This window comes from Colossoma macropomum, unplaced genomic scaffold (genome assembly GCF_904425465.1).
Source record: "Colossoma macropomum unplaced genomic scaffold, Colossoma_macropomum, whole genome shotgun sequence".
NCBI lineage: Eukaryota > Metazoa > Chordata > Actinopteri > Characiformes > Serrasalmidae > Colossoma > Colossoma macropomum.
In genome coordinates this window covers 25,326,758-25,352,640 of record NW_023494802.1, presented here as the reverse complement: position 1 = coordinate 25,352,640, position 25,883 = coordinate 25,326,758, and the positions used below count along the sequence as shown (strand labels likewise).

Below are 25,883 nucleotides of genomic sequence, written 5' to 3'. Positions count from 1 at the left end.
GATTTGTAGACAAGTATAGTGTCTTAAAGTCTAATCGGTAACAGACTGGTTGCCAGTATAAGGATTTAAAGAATTCCCTTCTTTTACTCCTAGTGAGAACTCTGGCAGTTGCATTTTGAATCATCTGAACTTGTTTGATTGTTTGATTGCCTTAAATTCACTGTCACCTTAAATCCATTGATACCTTAATTAGGTGGTTATTATGTAGTTGCTATGGTATCCCAGGTGGTTGCTAGAGTTGCTAGGCAGTTGCTTTGATATGTCAGGCGGTTGCTAGGGTGTTGCTAGGCAGTTGCTATGGTATCCCAGGTGGTTGCTAAGATGTTGCTAGGCAGTTGCCCTGGTATCCCATGTGGCTGCTAAATTGTTGCTAGGCAGTTGCCATGGAGTACGAGATGTTTATTAAGTCGTTCGTAGGGAGTTGCCAAGTGGTAGCTACATGTTGTCGAATATGAATTGGAGAGTCTGAGAGCACAGGGAGCTTGAGGACCTGCCCTGAGTGAGTACATGCAGTTTGGTGGCTGTCAGTCAAAGGAAAGTATATGGCTTGTTTGTGGGCAAAAATGAATGGACATAAATGTGAGGAATGAGGGATGAGAAAGTGACACACAGAGAAGTGCGAGTCAGTATGGCTGTAAAATAGAGCTTGGGGACCTGGCCTGAGTAAGTACATGCAGTATGGTGGCTGTTGGGCAAAGGAAATAATAGGGCTGGGATTTGTGCGAAAATGAATGGGAGGAATGAGGGATGAAAAAAATGACACACAGAAGAGTGCAGGTCAGTATGGCCGTGGATTAGAGCTTGAGTACCTGCCCTGAGTGAGTATGTCTACTGTGTTGGCTGTCAGGAGAAAGAAACATTAGAGCTTTGTTGGGGGTGAGAAACTAACAGGAGTGTAGGGGAGGAACGAGGGATGAAAAAATGACACACAGAAGAGTTTGGGTCAGTATGGCGGTGGGTTTGAGTTTGGAACCCTTCCTGAGTGAGTACATGCAGTTATGTGGCTGTCATGTAAAGAAAATAATAGGGTTTGTACGGGCGAAAAATGAATGGGACTCTATGAGAGGAATGATGGATTAAAACAGTGACACATAGAGGAGTGTGGGTCAGTAAGGTGGTGGATTTGAGTTTGGGAACTTGCCCTGAGTTAGTACAAGCAGTTTTGTGGCTGCTGTGTAAAGAAAATAATAGTGCTTGCGGTATGGGTGAAAATGAATAGGACTGTAAGGGAGGAATAATGGATTAAAAAAAATGACACATAGAGGAGTGCAGGTCAGTATGGCTGTGCAGTTGAGTTTGGGGACCTCCCCTAAGTGAGAACATGCAGTTTGGTAGCTGTTGGTCAAAGTAATAATTGGCCTTGTGTGGGGGGCAAAAATGAATGGGAAAAATGAGGAATGAGGACAATATGACAAACAGTGAGTGCGGGTCAGAACAACTTTGAATTCGTGCTCGGGGGCCTGTATGCAAAGCAGAATATGTGGGAACGGTGTTGTTATCTCAAAAACTACGGGACAAGTTAGTGGACAAAAATCCGGCAGAGTAATAAGAAAAAGAAGAAGAACTACTATAGTGCATTTTCTGGAGAGTGATTGTGCAGTTCCCAAGGTGTTGAAAGGAGGTTACTATAGTATAAGGATTAGGTGTTAAGATGTTGCTTAAGGGGTTGCCAAGTTGTTGTTAGGTATTGTTAAAAATGAGAACAGGAGTCTCATGGGAGTTATGAGGGAGGAAAAAACAACACATAGAGGAGTCAGTATTGCTGTGGATTAGAGCTTAGGGCCTGCCCTAAACAAGAACATGCAGTAGAAACTAATAGTGCTTGGGGTGGGCAAAAATAAATGGGACCCTATGGGAGGAAGGGATGAAAAAACAATAAATAGAGGAGTGTGGGTCAGTGTGACGGTGGATTAAAACTTTGGGACCTGCCCTAAGTGAGTATATGCAGTTTGGTGGCTTTCTGGCAATAGAAATAATAGGTCTTGAGTTGGAATGGTGTTGATATCTTGAAAACTGCAGGACGAGTTAGCGGACAAAAATCCAGCCAGTGTATGTCCTTTGGTGGCTGCTGGGGAAAAAAAAGGCTTTGTTGGGGGTGAAAATGTCTATGGGAAGAACTAGGTATGAAAAAAAATTATACATAGAGTCTTTTTCTCATGATGCATGTGCCTGCGAAGGGGAGTTGGATTCTGTATCTTCCAGCTGGTCAACAAATGCACTGTACAGCTGCCCATGAGGAGGGCTCACAGCGTAATTTGTATTGTAAACATGGTAATTTGTGGTGTAAACGTGAAATAAATTCTGCAACTGTAGAGGGAGCCCAAGAGCAAAAAATACCAATTCTTGCATAATGCTGCCTTAAATCAGAAGTTTTTATTTATTGTAAGCTTTGTTCGGTTAGACGTTGAAACAGTCATTGTTTACATCCTTAATGATGACTGCACATTTGTGATGTTTTAGAGACAGCCAAAGCGGTTATTTAAAAAATTGTTCCAAGTCATTGATGGGAGGAAATGTATTGGTTTGAATGCTGTTAGGATGTGGTTTGCTTTATTGCTCTCTGTTGAGAGTGCTGAGACTGCATACAGAGATCTATCTCTCTCTCAATTGTGTCTGGCTTCCTGGTTGTGATCTGTGTTCTGGTTTCATTTGCTGTTTTTTCTTTTGTGCATGGCTTAATTAAAGATAAATGAGCTGGTAGAAGGCTAAGAAAAAACGGAAAAGGAATAACCTATGCATTTGATGGTGGTGGTGGTTTGTGTATGTATGTGTGTGTGTGTGTGTTTTGTGCATGTGTTTAAGGGTAAAAGAATGACCCATTGATCATCATGTCATGCTTTAGTGCATGCCCAGTTTGGGCCCAAATTACACAGATAGACCATTTACAATGCATAGGGTCCACTCAGCCCTAAGAATAAAAAAAAAAACCCACAAACATCAATTACATCTGCCCCCCAGCGCTATTTGCTCTCCACCTTCTGATGGCAAATTAATGTTTTCTGTTAAACATCGAGGAATGAGAGCTCTATCTGCTCATATGAAAAGGTGTGCAGTTTAATGGTATCTAGCACAGATAAGATAGCACAGACAAATAGAAGCAAAGGCAGGATTTAGTACAGGTGTGTATAATGCTGCTGTGTATGCAGCATCACAGTGAATCTTCATAATTGCAACATAGCAGCATCTTCATTTTCATTTTTATTACCATCCTCTAAAACAGTGGTTCCCACACTGTGGTACTCGTACCACTAGTGCAGGGCTCGGCAACCCCAATGTTAAGAAGAGCCATTTTGTTCTTTCAATAAAAATCAAACCACCTTGGGAGCCACAACATTTTATGTCCATTTTACCATCCTGGCTGTAAATATGTCTCAGTATGTGCTAATGTGTAAGTATAGGCTAAAAAATACAATATAGACAAAAACAATTCATTTGCTTTGCTTTAAGCTTTAGCTCAGCTCTAGCCACTTTTCTTGCATCTTTGGCAGGAAACCGTTCCTGAAAAGTTGAATAGTTTCTTGAAAATGTCTTAAAATGACTTTTTACGAGACTGAAGTCAGCTTCTCATTCATTGTTTTCTGCGCTGCTATGTGCCCAACAGTCTGCGCGCCAACCTTCAGAGTTAAAGGTTGAATAAGCTGTTATACTTTCTACAACTCCAGCGTTTAAGACCATTTATTATTAAAACTGTGTTAGAACGATCAGCTGAGCTTTATTTTACTGCAGGATTCTTTTATTTTTACCTAAAAATCTAATTCTGCTGTGGAGCTGCAACAGGGCAGTAAAAGAGCCGCATGTGGCTTCGGAGCCGCCTGTTGCCGACCTCTGCCCTAGGGGTATGCCAAATGACGTTGGGGGCACGTAAAAAAAGTCTGAGGTTTAACACCTACACTTCATTTCATTCCATTAGCTGGCCACGCAGTTACACAGATGCTTTGCTGATACAGACAAAAAACAGCTCTGCACTCCACTCACCAATGCTCGAAAAAGAGAACCTCACTGAAACTTTGTTTACATTCCTTCTGTAACGTGACGTATTTCCAAGTGAAATGTGGTATCAGGAAGGTCTCTGAGCTAGCTAAGTGGTGGCAGAGGAAGATGACGCACAAAATTGTTTGGTTAAAAAACATAAAAAATGTTTTTGCACCTTCTGGTGCATAGTGATGTAATCAAAATTCAAGACAGGCAAAAAACACTATATTTTTCCATGGCACAGTATCATCTCGACTTTATTTGCTTTTTTTGGTTTGTTAGACCAGGGGTCCGCAGCAGGCGGCTCTTTTACTGCCCTGTTGCGGCTCCACAGCAGAATTAGATTTTTAGGCAAAAATAAAATAATCATCCTTTGCAGAAAATAAAGGTGATCATTATAACACAGTTTTAACAGTGAATGGTCTTAAATGCTGGAGTTGTAGAAAATATAACTGCTAATTCACCAACCTTAAACCTGAAGGTTGGCACACAGACTGCTGGGCACATAGCAATGCAGAAAACAATCTTGCCTAGCTAGTAGCTAACAAAATGGCAAAGAGAAAGATTAAAGACAAACATTGATAATTTGGAGACTAATGGACTTATCTGCGTTTATAAGCACTCAGCTGGTTTCCTGACACGTTTAATCTGCAACGGGAAACTGTCAAACTAAAAAGTCGCGAAGCTGAGCTCAGTCTCTCGTTAGGCAGTCTCTTGTTCGAATCTTCCCATTCCACCTTAAATAGTGCAGCAGTTACGTTATTGTGCCTCAGGCACCATTTAACGTGGAACGGGAAAATTCGAACTAGAAGCTGTGAATCAGAAGCTGACTTCAGCCTAAAAACGTCAAACGTTAAGAAACTTTTTTAAGAAACTATTCAACTTTTGAGGAAAGGTTTCCTGCCGAAGAAAAGCGGCTATAGCTGAGCTAAAGCTTAAAGCAAAGCAAAGTAAGTCTGTGGTTTCATTTATATTGTATTTTTTAGCCTATACTAGCACATTAGCACATACTGAGACATATTTACAGCCAAGATGGTAAAAGTGTTGTGGCTCCCAAAGTGGTTTGATTTTTATTGAAAGGACAAAATGGTTGCTCTTAACATTTAGGTTGCCGACCCCTGCGCTAGGCAAATCCTGGTACCAAGTACTATTTTCGGTACCACCTCCATCGAGGTTCCAAGTGAGCTGAGCCGATACCCAAAGGTGATGTAAAAACACTACAGACTACTAATTGGTCGGAAAGAATTGCTAAACACACATGTTAACATTAGCTACCAGTTTAGATTTTACTTGTGTATCTGAATATGTTGCACAGCTGGTGAAGCTGATTATTTTTTGCGATGCTTTTGCTTCCATACATACATTTTTTTTTCCTACATGCTTCTAGAAGCATGGCAAAAAATAGGCTTGAACGCACACTTTATATTTTAATATTTAAACTAGAGATGTGATGTTTTAAGTTTTAATATTGACTGAATAAAAACTCAAAATAGAGCTCAAAAATATTTTGAAGGATTGAAATTGAATCAGCTTAGCATTAAAATGTGTTGGATCAGCTTTGATCCCAATCAGACCAGGATATCCCTTGCTCATGTACAGGTTCACAGCTTTGGCAGTCAGGCTGAAAATAAGGAGTATCCTCTCATCCATCTGTGAGTGAAATTATCGTCATCCTTCTGCTCACTGACCCATTTACCCATTTATCCAGATCTGCACTGCTGTCCGTGCCTTGCCTCTTATCAGATCGCATGAAGGAAAGTGAAAACAGAACTGCCCCCCCCTTCATACACACACACACACACACACACACACACACACACACACACGTACACATACACACATACACATACAAACACTTTTACCCTTTCCCTCTCACTCTCCAATCACTCTCTCTTACCCTTTCTGTCTCATTTCCTACCTCTCGTCTTCTTTTACTCCTTTCCTGTTTTACTATTCCATCTTGTATGCATGTCCTCACTTTCTTCTTGTCCTCTCTATCACCTCTCTCTCCTATAGCAGTTGGCAGCTCTCCAGTTTCTTCTTCTCTCTCTCTCTTTCTCTTGCTCTCTGTCTCTCGATCCTCTTTCCTTCCTATAATTGCACTTCTGCAGGGCTCATACAATTTAATGATGCAGCACGGCGATTAAGTGGATCACTCCTCATCTCTGACAGTAGATGTAAAAGTGGCCTGCCCTCTTCTTGTAATACCTGCAACACCTGAGAGAGAAATAGGACATGGCTTGAGGACATTGGTGGAGACACATTAAATATAAAACCACATGTCTTGTGTCAGATTAAAGTTGAAACTGCATGACATGAAAAGTAGTAGAGAGATGCTGCCCTGAGTCCTGCTGCTCTGGTTTGCAGAGATGTTGGCTGGAATTATCATCATCATCATCATCGTTAACCGCTTAGTCCAGATAAGGTCGCGGTAGCAGTTGGGAGAGCAGAGAATCCCAGGTGACCCTGTCCCCCGCAACTTCCTCCAGCTCATTCCCAGGGACCCCAAGCCGCTCCCAGGCCAACTTGGAGATATAATCCCTCCAGCGGGTCCTAGGACGACCCCGGGGTCTTATTCCGGTAGGCCGTGCCTGGTACACCCCCACCGCGAGGCGCGCAGGGGGCATCCGGATCAGATGCCCGAACCACCTCAGCTGGCTCCTCTCAATGCGGAGGAGTAGCGGCTCTACTCCGAGCTCCTCCCGGATGGCCGAGCTCCTCACCCTATCAAATAGAGTGTAGCCCGCCACCCTGCGAAGAAAGCTCATTTCTGCCGCTTGTATTCGTGATCTCATTCTTTCAGTCATTACCCACAGCTCATGACCATAGATGAGGGTCGGGATGTAGACCGATCGGTAAACAGAGAGCTTCGCCTTACGGCTCAGCTCCCTCTTCACCACTACAGTCCAGTACAGCGACCGCATTACTGCTGCCGCTTGTCCCAGCCTGCGGTCAATCTCACGATCCTTCTTCCCATCACTCGTGAACAAGACCCCGAGATACTTAAACTCCTCCACCTGGGGCAAGTCCTTTTCCCTTACCTGGAGTGGGCATACCATCCTTTTCCGGGCTAAGACCATTGACTCAGACTTGGAGGTGCTGATCCGCATACCAACCGCTTCACACTCAGCTGCAAACCGCTCCAGTGTGCGCTGGAGGCATCCATGTGATCCAGCTAAAAGAACAACATCATCTGCAAATAGCAGAGACGCCACCCTCCGGCCTCCACACATAATGCCCTCCTGACCCCGGCTATGCCTTGACACCCTGTCCATGAATATCACAAACAGGAGTGGAGACAGGGCACAACCCTGGCGGAGTCCAACGCTAACACTGAAAGAGTCCGACTTAATGCCGAGTATACGAACACAGCTCTCACTCCGGGCGTACAGAGATTGAATGGCCTGGAGTAGTAACCCCGGCACCCCATACTCCCGGAGGACCTCCCACAAGATATCTCGGGGAACACGGTCAAAAGCCTTCTCCAAATCCACAAAACACATGTAGACTGGGTTGGCAAACTCCCATGCCCCCTCAACAATCCGTGAGAGGGTGAAAAGCTGGTCCATTGTTCCACGGCCAGGACGGAATCCGCATTGTTCCTCCTCAATCTGAGGTTCAACTATCGGTCGAAGTCTCCTTTCCAGCACCTTGGCATAGACTTTCCCAGGGAGGCTGAGCAGTGTAATACCCCGATAGTTGGCACACACCCTCCGGTCCCCTTTCTTGAAAATAGGGACCACCACCCCGGTCTGCCAGTCCAAGGGTACTGTTCCCGAGGTCCATGCACTATTGCAGAGGCGTGTCAGCCACGACAGCCCCACAATATCCAGAGCCTTAAGCATCTCCGGACGAATCTCATCCACCCCCGGTGCCTTGCCACTGAAGAGCTTGCCAACTACCTCAGTGACCTCCACCAGGGAAATGGAGCTTGACACGGCAGAGGCCTCTGGCCCTGACTCCCGTGAGGGAGGCATGTCACCCGGATTATGGAGTTCCTCAAAGTGCTCTTTCTTCAGCTTGACGGCCTCCCTCACCACCGGTGTCCACCAGGGGGTTCTTGGGTTACCGCCATGACAGGCACCAACAAGCTTTTGGCCACAGCTACGCCTGGCAGCTTCCACAATGGAGGTTTTGAACAGGGTCCATTCAGACTCTATGTCCCCTACCTCCTCCGGGACATGAGAAAAGCTCTCCCGGAGGTGGGAGTTAAAATCATTCCGAACAGGGGCCTCCGACAGTGGTTCCCAGCACACCCTCACTATTCGCTTGGGCCTACTGGGTCTAACCCTCAGTCTTCCCTGCCATCTGATCCAACTCACCACCAGATGGTGATCAGTTGACAGCTCAGCATCTCTCTTCACCTGAGTGTCCAGAACATATGGTCCCAAGTCAGATGAAATGACAACAAAGTCAATCATTGACCTTTGACCCAAGTAGCTCTGGTACCATGTACACTTATGAACATCCTTGTGTTTGAATTTGGTGTTCGTTATGGACAATCCATGCCTGGCACAGAAGTCCAATAACAATTCACCATTCGGGTTTAGATCGGGCAGGCCGTTCTTCCCAATCACGCCTCTCCAGGTCTCCCAGTCATTGCCAACATGAGCATTGAAGTCTCCCAGTAAGACTATGGAGTCTGTAGTCGGGACCCTTTCCAGAACCCCGCCCACTTGCTCCAAGAAGGCCGAATACTCCGACCTGTTGTTTGGTGCATAAGCACACACAACAGTCAGAGTTTTCCTCTCTGCGATTTTAATACGCATTGAGGCGACCCTCTCGTCCACCGGGACAAACTCCAACTGCACTGCCGCCAGCCGGGGACTCGTGAGTATCCCCACACCCGCCCGGCGCCTCTCACCTTGTGCAACCCCAGAGTAGGAGAGGGACCAACCCCTATCCAGGAGTTTGGTTCCAGAGCCGATACTGTGGGTGGAGGTGAGCCCAACTATATCTAGTTGGTACCTCTCAACCTCCCGCACAAGCTCCGGCTCCTTCCCCCCCAGTGAGGTGACATTCCACGTACCAAGAGCCAGTTTCTGCCGCAGGGGCCTAGGGGACCAAGGGCCCCCCTGCAATCTCCCACTGCCTGTACGGCACTGCACCACTCCCCCATGCTGGACCTTGCGGGTGGTGGGCCTACATGGTCCCCCCACGTTGCCTCTTCGGGCTGAGCCCGGCCAGGTTACGTGGGCTGCCCGGCCACCAGGCGCTCGCCGAGGGACGCTACCCCCAGGCCTGGCTCCAGGGGTAGGTCCCGGTGACCCTCTCCTGGGCAGGGTACACGATGTTCTGTGTCCGTTTATCATGGAGGTTTTTGGAATTATGAGACCCATTAATGTGTGTCTTTGTATATGTACAGTGCTGTGCAAAAGTCCACACTTAATTCATTTCATTTCCAGTCAAAACAGCCAGTAGGTACAAGCTATTCATTTTATAGAATACATTTCAGAAGAGATTAGATATAATACAAACCATTTGCATAAGGAACAGAAGATTGAAAGGAAAATATCTGCAACACCAGAATCCAGACCTCAAGATCTTTGAATGTGTTCTGGATTACTTGGATCATGAGAAGCAGGAAATGCTACCAACTTATAAGCCTGAACTGTGGAGGTGTGGAAGAATATCCCTGCAGATTTCTGTGAAAAACTAAAAGCAAGTCTCCCAAAAAAGGAAGCTGTAATAAAGGCAAACCGTAGACAAGCTAAAAATGGAATATTCTGTGTAAATTTCTGTTAAATATGTTTCCTGTTTTTTTTCCTGATACTGAAAAATGAATAACTTAATGACCATTTTGAATAGAACTTAAATAAATGATGGGTGACTTGCACAGTAGTATATGTGTACATCTTGGTTTTGATAAAGGCTTTTTAACTTTTGCAGTATGTCTGGGGTTTGGAATACTTTCTGATTTTGTATACTTTTCTACTAGAGCTGGTGAAGAAAAATCTACATTGGCTCTTGCATCCAGATTATTTTATGCCATCTACCAGGGATGGTTGTGAACTTATATTTATGTTACAGTGTGTTCCACTACGTGGGCAATAATAATATGTGTTCAATAATAAAGTGCTTGAGCATTTTTGGTCTTATCACGGTACCCACAGAAATCCATATCATTTAACAGCATCACACTTCCCACTTCCCACCACCACCTTCTACAGATTCTGACAACTCACTCTGTCCCAATGACTGTGTCTCTCTCTGTAGGTGAGCAGGGTGCCAGTAGAGAGCTGTGAGCAGTACTCTAGCTGTAATGAGTGTCTTGGATCTGGAGACCCCCACTGTGGCTGGTGTGTCTTACACAACCTGTGAGTATCTCATCATTTCACGTAATATAATGATACATTAAACCATTTTACATGAAAATCTACTTAAAAGTGCTTTTTATTATTGTTTAGAAACTGATTTAACTCTTGTCTCGTTCTAGTTGCACTCGTAAGGACCGATGTGAAAGAGCTGATGAGCCCCAGCGGTTTGCCTCCCGCATTGAGCAATGTGTCAGACTCACTGTCCACCCAAACAATATTTCAGTCACCATGTCTGAAGTGCAGGTCAGTAACTTTTGTGTGTGTGACTTCTGGGTGAGTATTGCATGTTGATGAAAAACAGCTATTATGTCTCCCTTTCTGTGTATAGATTTACATGCTTGTATGTTTTAGGGCCTGTCTGCAAAATTACTGATAAAATTCATAGTTTTTTTCAAAGCTAAATCTGTGAAAATGCACATACATGTATGTCTGTTAGAGCTTTAAATGGGCCTGAAATTTTGGTCAGAACCTAAATGCAACCTGATATCCATCTATCTGATCCCAACCCTACCTGGCCCACAGCAACAAGTTTTAAGCCCAGCTAAAGAATCCAATCAAATTCTGTCTAAAACTGACCTGAACTGGCTCACCATCAAACAAAGTTCCAGTTAAAACCTGACATGATAGCCATGGTTAAATAACTGCCTAGCAACAATAATAACTGTTATAAGATCACAGACTAATAAAAAATAATAATAATGTAAAACATTATGATAAAAATTAATCAGCTGTCCAGAATTAAGTTTATATAAAATTATCAAGCTGTAATCTGCATTGAAACACAGAGCAGGGGTTCCTGGATTAGTGTGGCTCACAGAAGCCATTATGTGCAAACCTCTAAAATATCAAGTAAGTAGCCTAATTCAGCACGTTACAAACTCACACTATGTAAGCTAACTCATTTCGCTGGCTAAATAAAATGTCTTTTTTATTGTTAACTTAATTGATTTTAATGGAGAACAATGTCCACCTAATCAAAATGTGCATGCTTGTACAACATGTCTGTGTTATGATAAGAACTTTAGAAACAAAACCAGTGGACATGTTATATGGGATGAAAGAGGACTCAAAACAAAATATATAGGCTCTGAAATTATGTAACATTAATGTATTGAGCAAAATGGCAGATCTGTTTCCTGAGGTCAGAGTGTTAAACCCCATGCAGATATTTGTATATGGATGAGATTTTAATTTCAATCGCAGTCATACCATTTAAACTGCATTTTGACTTAATAGCTAATAATATTTAAACATTAAATTATTATTTAGATAATGTAGGTCTTTTTTCCTCCCGGACCAGCTATCTATATGTTAAATTACTACTAGGCAGTTACTGATAAAATACAGTATCATGATATTTTCAAACATATCATATCAATATAGAAGTACAGAAAGGTCTTTACTTGGCTCAGATTAACCAGCTCAGCCTGTATTGTTTTAACAGAAGTAAATTTTTCACATCACATCTGTCGCATCATAAAGCAACGACTAAATATTAGTGCTTTATCACCAAAATTATTAGTGAGACCGATAAATCTGGGGGACCTCAATGTTTGGCAGATGGGCTAGTTCATATATCAGTCGGGTCGATAGTGTGTGCATGCTTCATTGTGCTTGTTTGTTTATGTACTAGCACAATTGTGAATGTCTCCTACTTATAATGAAGATGTTTATGTAGACACTTTGGAATAAACACAATAATACTAGGTGTCTGCTGGATGGTCTTCACAGCAATACTAATGCTAAAGGGGTCTGTTTGCTCTCCAGCTCGTCTTGCAGGCTCAGAATGTGCCCAGTCTGTCTGCAGGAGTAAACTGCTCATTTGAGGATTACACAGAGACTGAGGGACACATCATTGGAGGACGCATTTACTGTCTGTCCCCCACCACACGCGAGATAGCCCACATTACACGCAACCAGGGTGAGACATGAGAGCACACATACAAATGTACATTTGTGTATTTCTTTGCAGTATCTGTAGCATGTAACTTTCCTTGCCATAGGTGACAAGCGTATGATGATGCTGTACCTGAAGTCAAAAGAAACAGGGAAGAAGTTTGCAAATGTGGATTTTGTCTTCTACAACTGTAGCGTCCACCAGTCGTAAGTTTACCCACCTCCACTTTTGTGCCTGATATTTCAGATTTGAGAAAATTTGTATATGTACAGGTCAGAGCCCTACATGTGTTGGGTGTTTACTGCCCGTTAGGGAGTCTGGTTGTTTTTGCCTGTTTGGAGAACAGAGATGAGACTTTCCTTAGTGACTTGGAGCATCCATGAATCAGCTATCCAATTTTACTACTCTCAGTTATGCTTCTCTCTCTTTTTGTCTCTCTTTATCACACACACACACACACACACACAAACACACATGCTCTCTCCTCATTTCCCCTCTAGCTCTTTGTTTTCCTCCTCTCATTGCCCTTTCAGCCTGTTTTGCTCCTTTTTTTTCTTTTATTTCTCTCTCAATTCTTTTTTAGTTCCTTTCTTTTTCCAAGTTGACAACAAGTTGCAGTTTGTGCCTTTGCAACTCCAGATGTTAAGAGCATTCTCTATCTCTCTCTCCCCCCCTCTCTCCCCCTCTCTCCCCTTTAAACCAACAAATTTAACCTGTAATCCATATGTGATTGCTTGTGCATGTGTATGTATAGACATAAAATGCAGTGTAAAAATGAAGTTGGACATGCACTGACTATGGGAACTGCTAAAATATAATTGTAATAGTGTCTCTGACTAGATATAATGATACAGTCTTTGGTCACTTTATTTGTTAGGTACATCTACCTTTTATTTAGTTGTCATTGTCCAGTTTATCAGGTCTACTTAGCATTAAGGTGTATTTTGTAGTTCGACAATTCAAGATTGTAGTCCATCTCTTTCTCTACATTTGGTAGCTCCCATTTATCCTGTTCATCAGTGGTCAGGACCCACTGAGCAGTTATCATCTGGATGATGCATCATTCTCAGCACTGCAGTAACACTGACATGATAGTGGCATGTTAGTGTGTGTTGTACTACTACAAGTGAAAAATGGATCTCACAGCAGTGGGAGTTTTTAAACATTGTGCACACTTACTGTCCACTCTATTAAACACACCTACCATTTTGGTACATCTACAATAGTTAATCTATTTCTGCATTCTCCATTCATAAATAAATACAAATATTTTCCAGCGGCAGCTGCTGCTTCAGAATTTTATGATCTGTCATGAAGTTGCAGTTACAAGACTCTGCAGAGGGCTTTTAATTTGAAACGATGCCAAGTTGAGCCGAAATGCCAAATGAAACCGTGACAGCAAACTCACTGTGAGGAATGAAACAACTGACGGCCTGAGCCTGATCTTCAGTGGCTGGACAGTAAAGAAGCTGACTGGGAGTGAGGGAATTGGTCTTGACCCACCCACCCCTGTGTTAAATGCTGAAGAAATGGACCTAAGTGTCTTTGACAAAAGCCAAATCGGTATGGCGAGGAGACTGGATCGGAACATCTCACAAACCGTCTGGTCCAAACTAACAGACAGGTTACTGTGACACAAGTCACAATAATTTTAATGATGGTTATGGAAGGAATGTGTCGCAACACACAGTGGATCATACTGTGTATGAGACTGCATACCCACAGATTGGTCATAGTGCCCATGCCGACTCCTGTCCACCATTGAAAGCACCCACAATGGGCATTGGAGCATCAGAGATAGACTTTGGAGCTACAGAAGAAGGTCACCTGGTCCAATGAGTCCCATTTTCTTTTACGTCACATGAATGGCTGGGTATGTGTGCTCTGTTTACCTGGGGAAGTGATGGCATCATGATGCACTGTGGGAAGAAGTCCAGTGGATGAAGGGAGTGTGATGTTCTGGGCAAAATTCTGCTGGGAAACTCTGGGTCTGGACATTCACATGGACATCAGTTTGACACGTGCCACCTACCTAAACAATGCTGCAGACAAGGTACACCCCTTCATGGCACAGGTATTCCCATTGGCAGTGGCCTGTTTTAGCAGGCAAATGCTCTCTGCCACACTGTACACATGGTTTGAGGAACATGACTGCTCTGCTCTGTCACTGCAGTGTTAATGATCATAGACATTTATATTGTAAAGCCACCAAAAATATGATTAATTGTGCAGCCCTATTATGCATCATGATGTTTGAGAATAAGTTGGAACAGAAATGTACCAGCAAAACAGTGGTGTCATATTTTAAAAAGGCTATGAAAACCTGTGAGTCCTATAATTACTGATAATTATAATATAGATACTGTCTGTGTGTGTGTGTGTGTGTGTGTGTGTGTGAGTGAGAGAGAGAGAGAGAGAGAGACCCTTTGCTGTAAGGACTGTGGTGTTACATCAGAGAGCTTACCCCAGACTGCTTTGATCATTTAGTCTGATCAATAGTTAGCATGTCTGGGGACCTGATGTTATTATTCCAGGCTACTTGAGAAAAACAAACAGCTGTTAGCACTGCACTCACAAAAGGAATGTGGTAAAGGCATAAAACAGAGACTTAAAAGGCTGAAAATCTGTTCTGGAGAATGACTGGAGGCAGATGTAGTCTGATTGTTTCAGTATGTTTTTTCTTCTAATGTTCTTGAAATCACAGTTCATCAGCTACTGTTGCCTAAGAATGAGAGGCTGTGAAACTTCATAATACTACATAGAGGGGTAGAGGGAACCTATTGCAGATTCAAATGTTGTGAGAAATATGCATTTCTGACATGTTTTAGTGAATTCTTTTCTCTCTGTCATCCTGTGTTTTTCAGCCTCTCTCTCTCTGTGTGTATAGTCTCTTGCAGTGTATTTAAATGTAAGCCTATGTAAGGGTGAGAAAGAAGAGGGATGGGCCTGTTCCTTTTGGCTTATTGGCTTTCTTACTGCATGCTGAGGCCATGTCTGACTACAGGAAAAGTTTACTGGGTTTCCAAGTAGAAGCTACAGGCTACGATACATGTTGTATTTTTTTTAAAAAGCTGTACCTTGTGGCACAGCTTTGTAAGATCTTGAGATAAATAAAATATTTGTTTATCTAGTTCTTTTGTTGTTGTTGTTGTTGTTTTTCTTTTTTTTTTTTGCACCACTAGAGGGTCTAGATTGCAGTTCAACACTTTATTGCCCTAGGCACCAGTTGCTTTAGATGGTCATTAAATTATTTAATCGAACCGAATCTTTAGTAAGTAATAGATCCAAATAAGTTTGTTTGTTTGCTTAACTGCAGAGCCTTGTTGTCCACCAAGGTAAGATGGCCAGTGTAACTTAAATTATATTTTTGTGACATTGTACTTTTTGATACTTGTGTACAAATACTTTGGAAACATTTTTAAGAACCTCTGTGTCCTTCTGTTTTATAGTAAAATGCATCTTGCTGCAAGTCAATAAAGAAACCTGACAGTTTCTTTATGCTATACATGCAGATAATTTTGATTAAGTACAGAACATAAAATAGATCAAATTTGCTAACTGTCTTTTTTGTGTTTGTACAAGTATATATATGTATATATGCATTTTATCTGTTTAGTTACTGCTACAAGAACTTTATTCTGGCTTTATCTCCCAAAGGATGCTCTTGCAATCAAAAGCGCACCTTTTTGCGCATTGTTTTTTTCCATCCTGCTGGTCACCACCCTGACATAATTTCATCTCAGATTTTAATGAGTGACCCTCTTTCTGGTCTTTTTGTAATATATTTTAAAGTTACCCCTCACCTTCCTCTCTCCATGTCCTCTACTTTAAGATGGAAAGTGACAGCATAGACAAAGAAAATAAGACAAAAGGGTAATTGACAGAATATTATGGCCAAGATTTGATTGATTTTAAATGATTGCTGTATTTTAGTTATTGTGTTCCCTTTACCTCCCATATCTCCTCTGTATTTCTTGAGGAAATACAAGCCCTCTGAGATTTGATTGAATAAATACTTGTTGCAATTTAAAGTAATGGTTGCAGTTTTGAGAACTTTTGATTAGCAAATCCTGCCTGTCTGTATGTCTTTACAGATGTCTCTCCTGTGTGAATGGCTCCTTCCCCTGCCACTGGTGCAAATATCGCCATATGTGTACCCATAATGTCAATGACTGCTCCTTCCATGAGGGCCGAGTAAACAAGTCAGAGGTGAGACACAACATGCTAAACACATACATAAATTAAAACATTTTACATTTTATTTTACATTCTTTTTAAAAATTAGCCCCCCTTTGCCTTGATACAGCTTCACTTGTTCTTTGCTTTTTGTCAAGCAGCTTTATGAGAAGCCTTCTGAGATGCTTTTCTAACAGGACTAAATAAGATAACAAACATGCTGATACTTTGATGTTGCTGAAAACCACTTGTTATGGGGCATATAAAAAATAAGTTTTTGAATTTAAATAATTTTTTTGTTTTAGGGAATAATTTGTACTTCACTGTTCATATCTGTCTTAGAAAAAAAATTACCTACATTTAGACATATGCCTTTAGAACGAAATGTTTTTAAAATTAGGAATATATATTTAAACTTTTGACTGGTAGTCAGGGATGAGAATGTCCAGGTTTTACAGGGGGAACACTATTTTTTGCATAAACAATTCCTAAAATAACTTTTTATGGTTTTCACACTTTTATCCACTTTTAACCACTACATGTTTAAATCTAGGACATTTCAATAGCTGAAAGCTGGACTGTTTTTCCTTAACTTTACCTTACATCAAAGGTCTCAGACCTTAACTGAAAGAATTTGAAAGTTCTCAAATTCTGCATGTTGCCAACAACAGTACTTATGACTGATTATTGTAAATAAATGTAGGTCTCTGTTCAGCCAAGGCATTTTCGTTACAGACCTTATAATCATTAATGCTTTGATTAAAAATAGAGATTACCCCATACAAAAATAGTTTATTTGGAACTTAAACCTCCTTAAATATCTTTAAAATTAATTTTCTTAAATGCAGAAGACACCGTTTATTTGGGGTGCAGGAACATTTACAATCCCATTTCCAAAACTGAGAACTGAGGAAACTAATTGCTGTAGTTTTAAAAGTGAAATGTTTTCCCATTCTTGATTAACATAGGATTTTAGCTGCTCAACAGTTCGGGGTCTCCTTTGAAGTATTTTTCATTTTATAACGTGCCAAATGTTTTCAGTGGTGACAGGTCTGGACCGCAGGCAGGCCAGTTTAGCACCCGGACTCTTTTAATACAGAGCCATGCTGTTGTAATACATGCAGAAAACATGTATATACATGCCAAAACATGTATATAAAGTTCAGCATTAATGGCGCCTTCACAGATGTGCCAGTCACCCATGCCATGTGCACTAATGCAAATACTAAACCATATGAATACTGGCATTTGAACTGTGCACTGATAACAAGCTGAGTGGTCTTTAGCCCAGAGGACACATTGTCCATGATTTCCAAAAAGAAATTCAGATAATGATTTGTCGGACAACAGGACACTTGTCCACTTCACCTCAGTCCATTTTAAATGAGCTTGGGCACAGAGAAGGCTGTTTATATATGCTTTCTTCTTTGCGTTTAAGAGTTTTAATTAGCATTTGTGGATTCGGTGCCGAACTGTATTCACAGACAGTGGTTTTCAGAAGTGTTCCTGAACCCATGCAGTGATTTCCACTACAGAATCATGTCTGTTTTTAATTCAGTGCCACCTGAGGGCCCAAAGATCACGGCCAGCAAATACTGGTTTTTGGCCTTGTCCCTTACATACAGAGATTTCTCCAGATTCTCTGAATCTTTTAATGTTATTATGTACTGTAGATGATGAAAAGCAAAAGTTCTTGCTATTTTATAGTTGCTATTTTATGTTGAGAAATGTTATTCTCGAATTGTTGCACTATTTGATCATGCAGTCTTTCACTGAGTGGTGAACTCCTCCTTATCTTCACTTCCGAAAGACTCAGCCTCTCTGGGATGCTCAGCTCATACCTGTTGCCAATTAACCACCAGGTGTTTTTTTAAGCATTACACTTTATCAGCCTTTTTTTGAATGTGTTCCTGGGTTGTATAGGGTTTAAATGATTTGTACATCATTGCATTTTGTGTCCCAACTTTTTTGGAAATGGGGTTGTATTAAAATGTAACAAAGTCTGCCTGAATGGTTTAAAAACATCACTGGATGTGTTCATAAGTGAAGAGGTATAGACATTTCTAAAATTTAAACTAACACCACAATAAAAACCTTAATCGTAAAAGTAAATGCTACTTCTGTTGAAACTACTGTTAACTAGCAATTTAACACAGAGAAATCCAAACAAGCTTTCTAACAACGCGGCGACTACAAAGCAAATCATCAAATGTTTGTCAAAACAACCAATATTGCAACACGGTATACTGATACTAATGTGTCGTTAACATGGAGACCGGGTGGGCACACCCTGCTGCAGCACTTCCATTGACCTTCCATAAGCTGAATGGGCTTTGAAATTAAGGTTTGTTCAACAGACACTTTGTTTCATGCACACACTTTAGAACAGAGTAAAACAACTATAAGTGGTTTCCCTGTAAAAACACTTACTAGTCAAGTCAAATTTATTTATATAGCGCCTTTTACAACAGATGTTGTCACAAAGCAGCTTTACAGAGAATCCGGGGGGAGAATAAGGGGGACAGATAGTTCAGCACCAACATTCCCAGATTACCATAGGACTCTCTGTCCCAGATCTGCGCCTTTTTCTAACAGGAAAACTAATTAACCAAAGGCTCAACTAAACAGGTAGGTTTTAGCCTAGACTTAAAGATGGAGGCTGTGTCTGAGTCCCGAACACTGACTGATAGGTTATTCCAAAGCTGGGGGGCGTTGTATGAAAAGGCTCATCCCCCTGACGTAACTTTATTAATTCTAGGTACTAATAATGAGCCCGCACCTTGTGATCTAAGTGGGCATGTTGGTTGATAGTAGAAAATAAGGTCACTGAGGTACTGCGGAGCAAGGCCATTCAAAGCTTTATACGTCAGTAGAAGAATTTTGTACTCAATGTGGAATTTAACTGGCAACCAATGTAAGGTACACAAAATTGGGCTAATGTGGTCAAATTTCCTGGTTTTGGTGAGAACTCTGGCTGCAGCGTTCTGGACTAACTGAAGCTTGTTAAGGTTTTGGCAGGAACAACCAGAAAGCAGAGTGTTACAGTAATCTAACCTGGATGTGATAAAGGCGTGAACTAACGTTTCTGCATCCTGTAGCGACAGTGCATTTCTTAATTTAGTGATGTTACGCAGGTGGAGGAAAGCTATTCTGGTAAAATTGGTAATATGCTCATCAAAGGCCAGATCGGGATCGATCGTGACACCAAGGCTTTTTACCGATGTGCCTGGTGCAATTGAGAAACTATTGAGATTAAGAGTTAACGTAGGCAGATTATTCCTAGCAGCTTTTGGACCAAGAAGAAGAACTTCTGTTTTGTCCGAGTTTAGTAAGAGGAAGTTACTTGACAACCAGTCTTTAATGGCCTTTACACTGTCCTCTATCTTATTAAGTTCAATTTTGTCCTCTGGTGAAATATACAATTGTGTATCATCGGCATAGCAGTTATTAGGTTTTCAGAATCTGAGCTGGATCGCCTTTATTTCTTGGCTTTTACTCACAACATGGGGTTCTGGTTCTAGCCCATTTCCACCCCTGCTGGCAGTGTACTTTTATTTGTGTTCATACATGCATGGGCATTTTATGCCTACACACACTTGTACTCAAACACCTACACACACACACACCCCCTACATACACACTCAATCAAATTCAAATCCCATTTTAAACCTTCCTGTTGTTGTGCCACTATGTTTGCTTTGTCTCAGTAGCTGTTGTGAGGAGAGCCGGCTGGATTTATGCACTTATAAACAGCTCTGACTGAATGACTATGCAAATTGTATCATGTTCTATGTTTCCAAATGCTACATTTGCATAAAAACTAATATCAGTCAGGACTCTGCTTCTGTCTCAGACCAGTGCTGTAATGGCAAGCAATGCTTATGTACAGGGCCTTATGATTACTTACAGCCCTACCCAATCCCTGCCAAAAAAAAAAACAAAAAAAAAAACATGCGTTCACAACAGATATCGTCATGAACGAAACGTTCATTTTGTTCATAGACGCATGCATAATTTCTAACCCACTAATAGATATGCTACAATTACTGTCACATATAAGCAAAGGCATATAAGTGAAAGACAACTCATCCCTGTGAGTAGCTGTGATTGCAACATATACACATGTTAGCAAGTAACCGGATGCCCTTATCTCTCTCCACTCCCCAGCACCTCTGCCTGGGTATTACGTTTTGTTGTATTTGTGATCTTAATTGGTCACAAGGTATCCCAGCTCAATCCAGTTACAGAGTGCTCTTTTATATCATGTACTGCACTACACATGGTTTCTGTGCAACTCACTAAGAAAATAACATTGATCAAGGCTTCCTGTTCTGTATAACAGTTGGCGCACTTTTTCGCAAAGCCAAAAAAGCAGCTGCCTCAACATGGTTAGGGTCTAATCACAGTTCAAAAAGCACTATTTGAAGTTTACTGATGCATGGAAGCAGTGGGTGGAGGTGGTGGTGAATGTGTTATCTGGGTGAAAGGCATGGGCTGATATAAAAAGTGAATGTTGGGGTATAATGCTAAATTTGTAGAATTTTCAGAAGAAAATGAGAAGATCAGTACTTGAGACTGGGTATCTGATATTGTCTTCAGGTTTAGGCACTGTAATAAGCAATAGTTGGGATGAGATTCCACAGTGTCTTGCCATCACTCCCAATCTCTCCTTCAATCTTACCCTTACTCCATCACACTTCTTATCTATCTCAGTTCCATTCTATTAAAGCAAGTGGGTCTTCTACTCATCATGTGAAACATCAACATTATCTCTCTGCTACATTTTATATGCTAAATCTTGCAAGGAAAATTTTTAACATTGGTACAATTCTGAAGATCTGTACCTTAAAGCATCTTGCATGCCTTATTTGTGCTTACAAAATATAAACTCATCAGTCACTGAAAATATAATGAGTTACATTTGCAAATCAAATGTATATAAATCAACATTTGCCTGACAACGAATAAACAAGGAAACACATTAAACCTGACCAGGCAGAAAATTGCTTGGGTAAACTGCACTTGAGAAGTCCACGAGGAGAAATAAACAAACACACAAACAAGCAGCGTAGCTAACAAATTTGTTCCACCATTCTGCACAGTGTTAGGCTATGGACTGGACAAGTACAACCCCAATTCCAAAAAATGTGTGACACTGTTTAAAATCTAAATAAATGTAAATAAAAACACAATAGAACATAGAACACAAATCAGATGCTGGAAGTGAGACATTTTACCATTTCATGAATACTATTAACTTATTTAGAACTTGATGGCAGCAATACATTCAGAAACATATTACATTTTTTAAAGTCACAATTTTAAAGGCAGAGTGTGGTAAGTGTGATTATATTAGGTTGAATGTCAAGCAGCTTTGTTTTGGCATAAAAGAGGAATGATCATCAATACTTTAAAAAGTGAGATATCTAAGCAACATTAGGCAAACTCAGACTTCCAGAGAGGCCAAATAGTGACTGCTTGCTTAATTACAGGTGCATCAGTCACAAAGACTGTAAAGTTATAAAATTTGTCAAGATTAAAAATATTAGAAAATATGACAATGTATACTAATCATGAACAGACTACATCAGAAACAGTATATGCATGTATTCAGAGCTCATTGATGGGACATTTCAGTACCACAAAATTATGTCTTCATAAATTAGCACAGAACTGAATAATAAGCACCTTTGTGACCCAGTGTCAACAAAACCTGTATCAGGAGCTTCACATATATGATCTAATTGGACATATTTCTGAACATCTTTACATTTGTGAATCCAAAGCATTTTGTAGACTTTTGTAGACTTTTAAAGGCTGTTATACATGGTGATTAATGCATGGTTGTATAACAGCCAAGGAATAATATGCTGTATTGGTGTGAGCAATGTTCCTTCATGAAGTTCTTATATACACTGCTAAAGTCAAGAATCAAACTCACCTGATCTAAATATCACTGAACCTTTTTTGGGAAGTTGAGTATGAATTACAACCCCATTTTCAAAAAAGTTGGGATGCTGTGCAGAATGTAAATAAAACTAGGATGCAATGATATGCAAATCATGTAAACCATATTTTTAAAGGAAAATACTACAAACACATCAAATGTTGAAACTGGGAAATTTTATTGTTTATTGTTTGAAAAATATATGGCCATTTTGAATTTGATGCCAACAACACGTTCAAACAAGTTGGGACGATGGCATGATTACCACTGTTTCATCACCTCTTCTTTTTTTTTTTTAAACATTGTATTTGTTGAGTTTTACAAATTTTACAATTAAACAATTACAACTATGGCCAATAAACACTGAAGAACAAACAAGAATTAAGCAAACACACATAAAGCAAATAACTATGTAAGTAATTAAGTGGGTAAAAATAGTACATGAATTAATTAAAAACAAGCAAACAAAAATAACAAATTAAAAACAACAATAAATAAAAAAAATACAGGTAGACTTTGTGCAGAGCAGTTAGACAATAGAGCTAGACTGGGTACATAGCAGTTCGACAGCAGAACATTTCGGTAGTGGGCACAGATTATTGGCAGCTATCAAAAAGAGGCCCTTAGGCAGTGTCAGATCTGTAAAAAGAAACATGTATACACACCTTTCAAAAAATCAAAGTCAACGGAGAGAAAAACACTGATTTATGACACATCTTATAAGAACTTGTTAATGTCTACTTGTGATAAATAGGATGGGAAGGGATTCCATACCTTTTTAAATTTAGACTGTTTGCCTTTTAATATATATGTTACTTTTTCCATTGACAAACAAATGGACATATTCTTTATCCATTGCATAATGGAGGGCCCCTCTGTTCTTTTCCATCACCTCTTCTTTTAACAGCACTCTGTAAGCGTTTGGGAACTGAGGGGACCAATTGCTGTAGTTTTGAAAGTGAAATGTTTCCTATTCTTGTTTGATACAGAATTTTAGCTGCTCAACTGTTTGGAGTCTCCTTGGTCATATTTTTCATTTCATAATGCGGCAGATGTTTTCAGTGAGTGACAGGTCTGGACTGCAGGCAGGCCAGTTTAGCACCCATGCTCTTTTAATATGGAGCAATGCTGCTGTAATACATGCAGAATATGGTTTGACATTGTCTTGCTGAAATAAGCAAGGCCTTCCCTGAAAAAGACGTCATCTGGATGGCAGCAAATGTTGCCAAAACAGGTATATATCATTCAGCATTAATAGTGCCTTCACAAATGTGCAAGTCACCCATATCATCATGAATACTGGCGTTTGAACTGTGCACTGATAGCAAACTGAGGACACAGTGTCCATGATTTTTCACATGTTGATTTGTCGGACCACAGGACACTTTTCCACTTCCCCTCAGAAGGGGGAACTTCCACTTTCGGCCCACAGAAGGTGGCAGCGTTTCTGGATCCTGTTTATATGTGGTTTCTTCTTTGCATTTTAGAGTTTTAACTTGCATTTGTGGATGCAGCAACAAACTGTTTTCACAGACAGTGGTTTTCAGAAGTATTCACCTTCATATTACTCCTTCATCCCTCAGTGCAGTAGAGATTTGCTTTCATGAATACAAGAATATAACCCGCTACACATAGGACTTGTATGTAGTACCTCAAGCTAAAAGACCTTGTGAGAGTCCTGTTAAGCCTAGTTGATACAATTATGTTTTACCACTCTTTACTATGAAATACTTCATTATCCACCATTTTATAAAAGTTGGCTGAACATGTTTGAGCTCTTGTACATGTAACATGTAGCTGTCCATAGCTTCAGTCTGTCATGTCAGCACAATGTCAAGCGGGCCATTTCTTTGTGTCCAACATAAATCTCCCTAGGTTGGTTACCTGGTAAGTCTAAGTCAGGGGTCAGCAACAGGCAGCTCTGGAGCAGAATTAGATTTTTAGGTAAAAATTAAATAATCATCCTTTGCATTAAAATAAAGCTCTGCCAATCATTCTAACACGGTTTTAACAATAAACAGTCTTAAATGCTGGAGCTGTATAAAGTACAACTGCTAATTCACCAACTTTTTACCATAGATATACATACGTAGATGCCGCCTTGGGTCCAGCCAGGCACGTCAATGGCGCCGCCTTTTTGGGGTAGTCAACATCGTTGCTGGACTGCATTCAGTACCCTTCCAGAGCGGCAGTTAAAGATACTGTCCACAATTATACTATTTCAAGAAAATTGCACTCAGGAAGTGGGATAGGATTATATAACAGAGGGAATGCGGCGATCCATGCTCATGTTTGTGTGATTCGCATTGTTTGTGTGATGTTTATGAGTATTGCCGTGTGGTTGGTGATGCACAGAGAACCTGTTGATGTGATTGTTTTTCCTCTGGTTTTATGCTAGGCTTATTTCATATAATAGGCTATTCAGGGGGTATTACCTTTATGTCGTAGTTATTTATTTATAATGATGGTTAATGCTTTGTAGCCAAGTTATAGGATTCCTTAATCCATGTAGATATTCATAATAAAATAACATTAGCATCTTACACGAGCCTGAAGTCAGATTCTTATTTGCCAGCTTCTTGTTCGAATTTTCCCGTTCCACCTTAAATGGTGCATCAGCCAGCATCTTGTTCAAATTTTCCCGTTCCACCTTAAATTGTGCATCCACCAGCTTCTTTTTGGCCTTTTCCCATTGCACTTTAAATGGTATAACTTCAGGCACCAGAAAGTGACTTGTGCACCATTTAAAGAGTAACTACACCCTAAGACCTTTTTTCATTAACAGCTGAAATGCACTGCTCTGTAATAATAAAATATACCAGCCTTGCTTAAAATGTGAACACATCTTTTCAAACTGCACAAAAATCTTTTTTATCATGGTCAGTTCCGCCTCTGCAGCGCCCCTCTGGTTCAACTCTGCTATAGGAGCAAATGACATGTCACCGTATGCAAATCAGCCAAACAACGTTACTACCCCCGATGACACCCTACCCATGCCGCACTCATAAACGTGAAAGCATAAGACCCTGGTGAGGAGATAACCACACTCACGTGCTGAGCTTAATACCCCTTAGCACCACCTCACAAGGCTGCGATATGCCAGCTGTCTGTACCAAGTGTAAATAACTCTAATTAATCTAAGCTTGGTTTGTAATAAATATGTTGGACCGATTAAGTTAGGATTCTTGCAAGTCTCCATAAAGCTGCCGGGGTTGCCTTGGGCGCATGCACTCACTGAATAGAAATCAACGGCAAGCAACACTGGAACTACGGAAAGTGAAACAGATCAGGAAAGGTTAATGATAAGTGGCCATTACTACCGACTGTGTCAGCCTTTTGTCCGTACAGATTTTCTCAAACTCTTTTCCCGCTTTCTGTAGTTCCAGCATTGCTTGCTGTTGATTTATGTTCAGTGAGTGTGCACACCTGAGAGTTCGACTTTTGAAGGGGAACATGTGGGAACTGAATCGGATGTAACACAGGTAAGTGCCATGAACAGCTTGCAGAATGTAAGGATTTAGGGCCATTGCAGCAAACTCTGGCTGACTGGTGATGCAGTCTGCGACCTTCATGT

General features: G+C 40.9%; 1 protein-coding gene across 1 annotated transcript in view; it reads left to right on the top strand.

Annotated features, from left to right (window-relative positions):
- The window catches only part of plxna1a (plexin A1a), a 326,999-nt gene that overhangs the window by 193,871 nt on the left and 107,245 nt on the right, over positions 1-25,883 (top strand). The window contains 5 exon segments of the mRNA XM_036590727.1: positions 10,189-10,289; positions 10,409-10,532; positions 12,057-12,210; positions 12,293-12,392; positions 16,281-16,395. Coding sequence (XP_036446620.1) covers positions 10,189-10,289; positions 10,409-10,532; positions 12,057-12,210; positions 12,293-12,392; positions 16,281-16,395 — 594 coding nt within the window.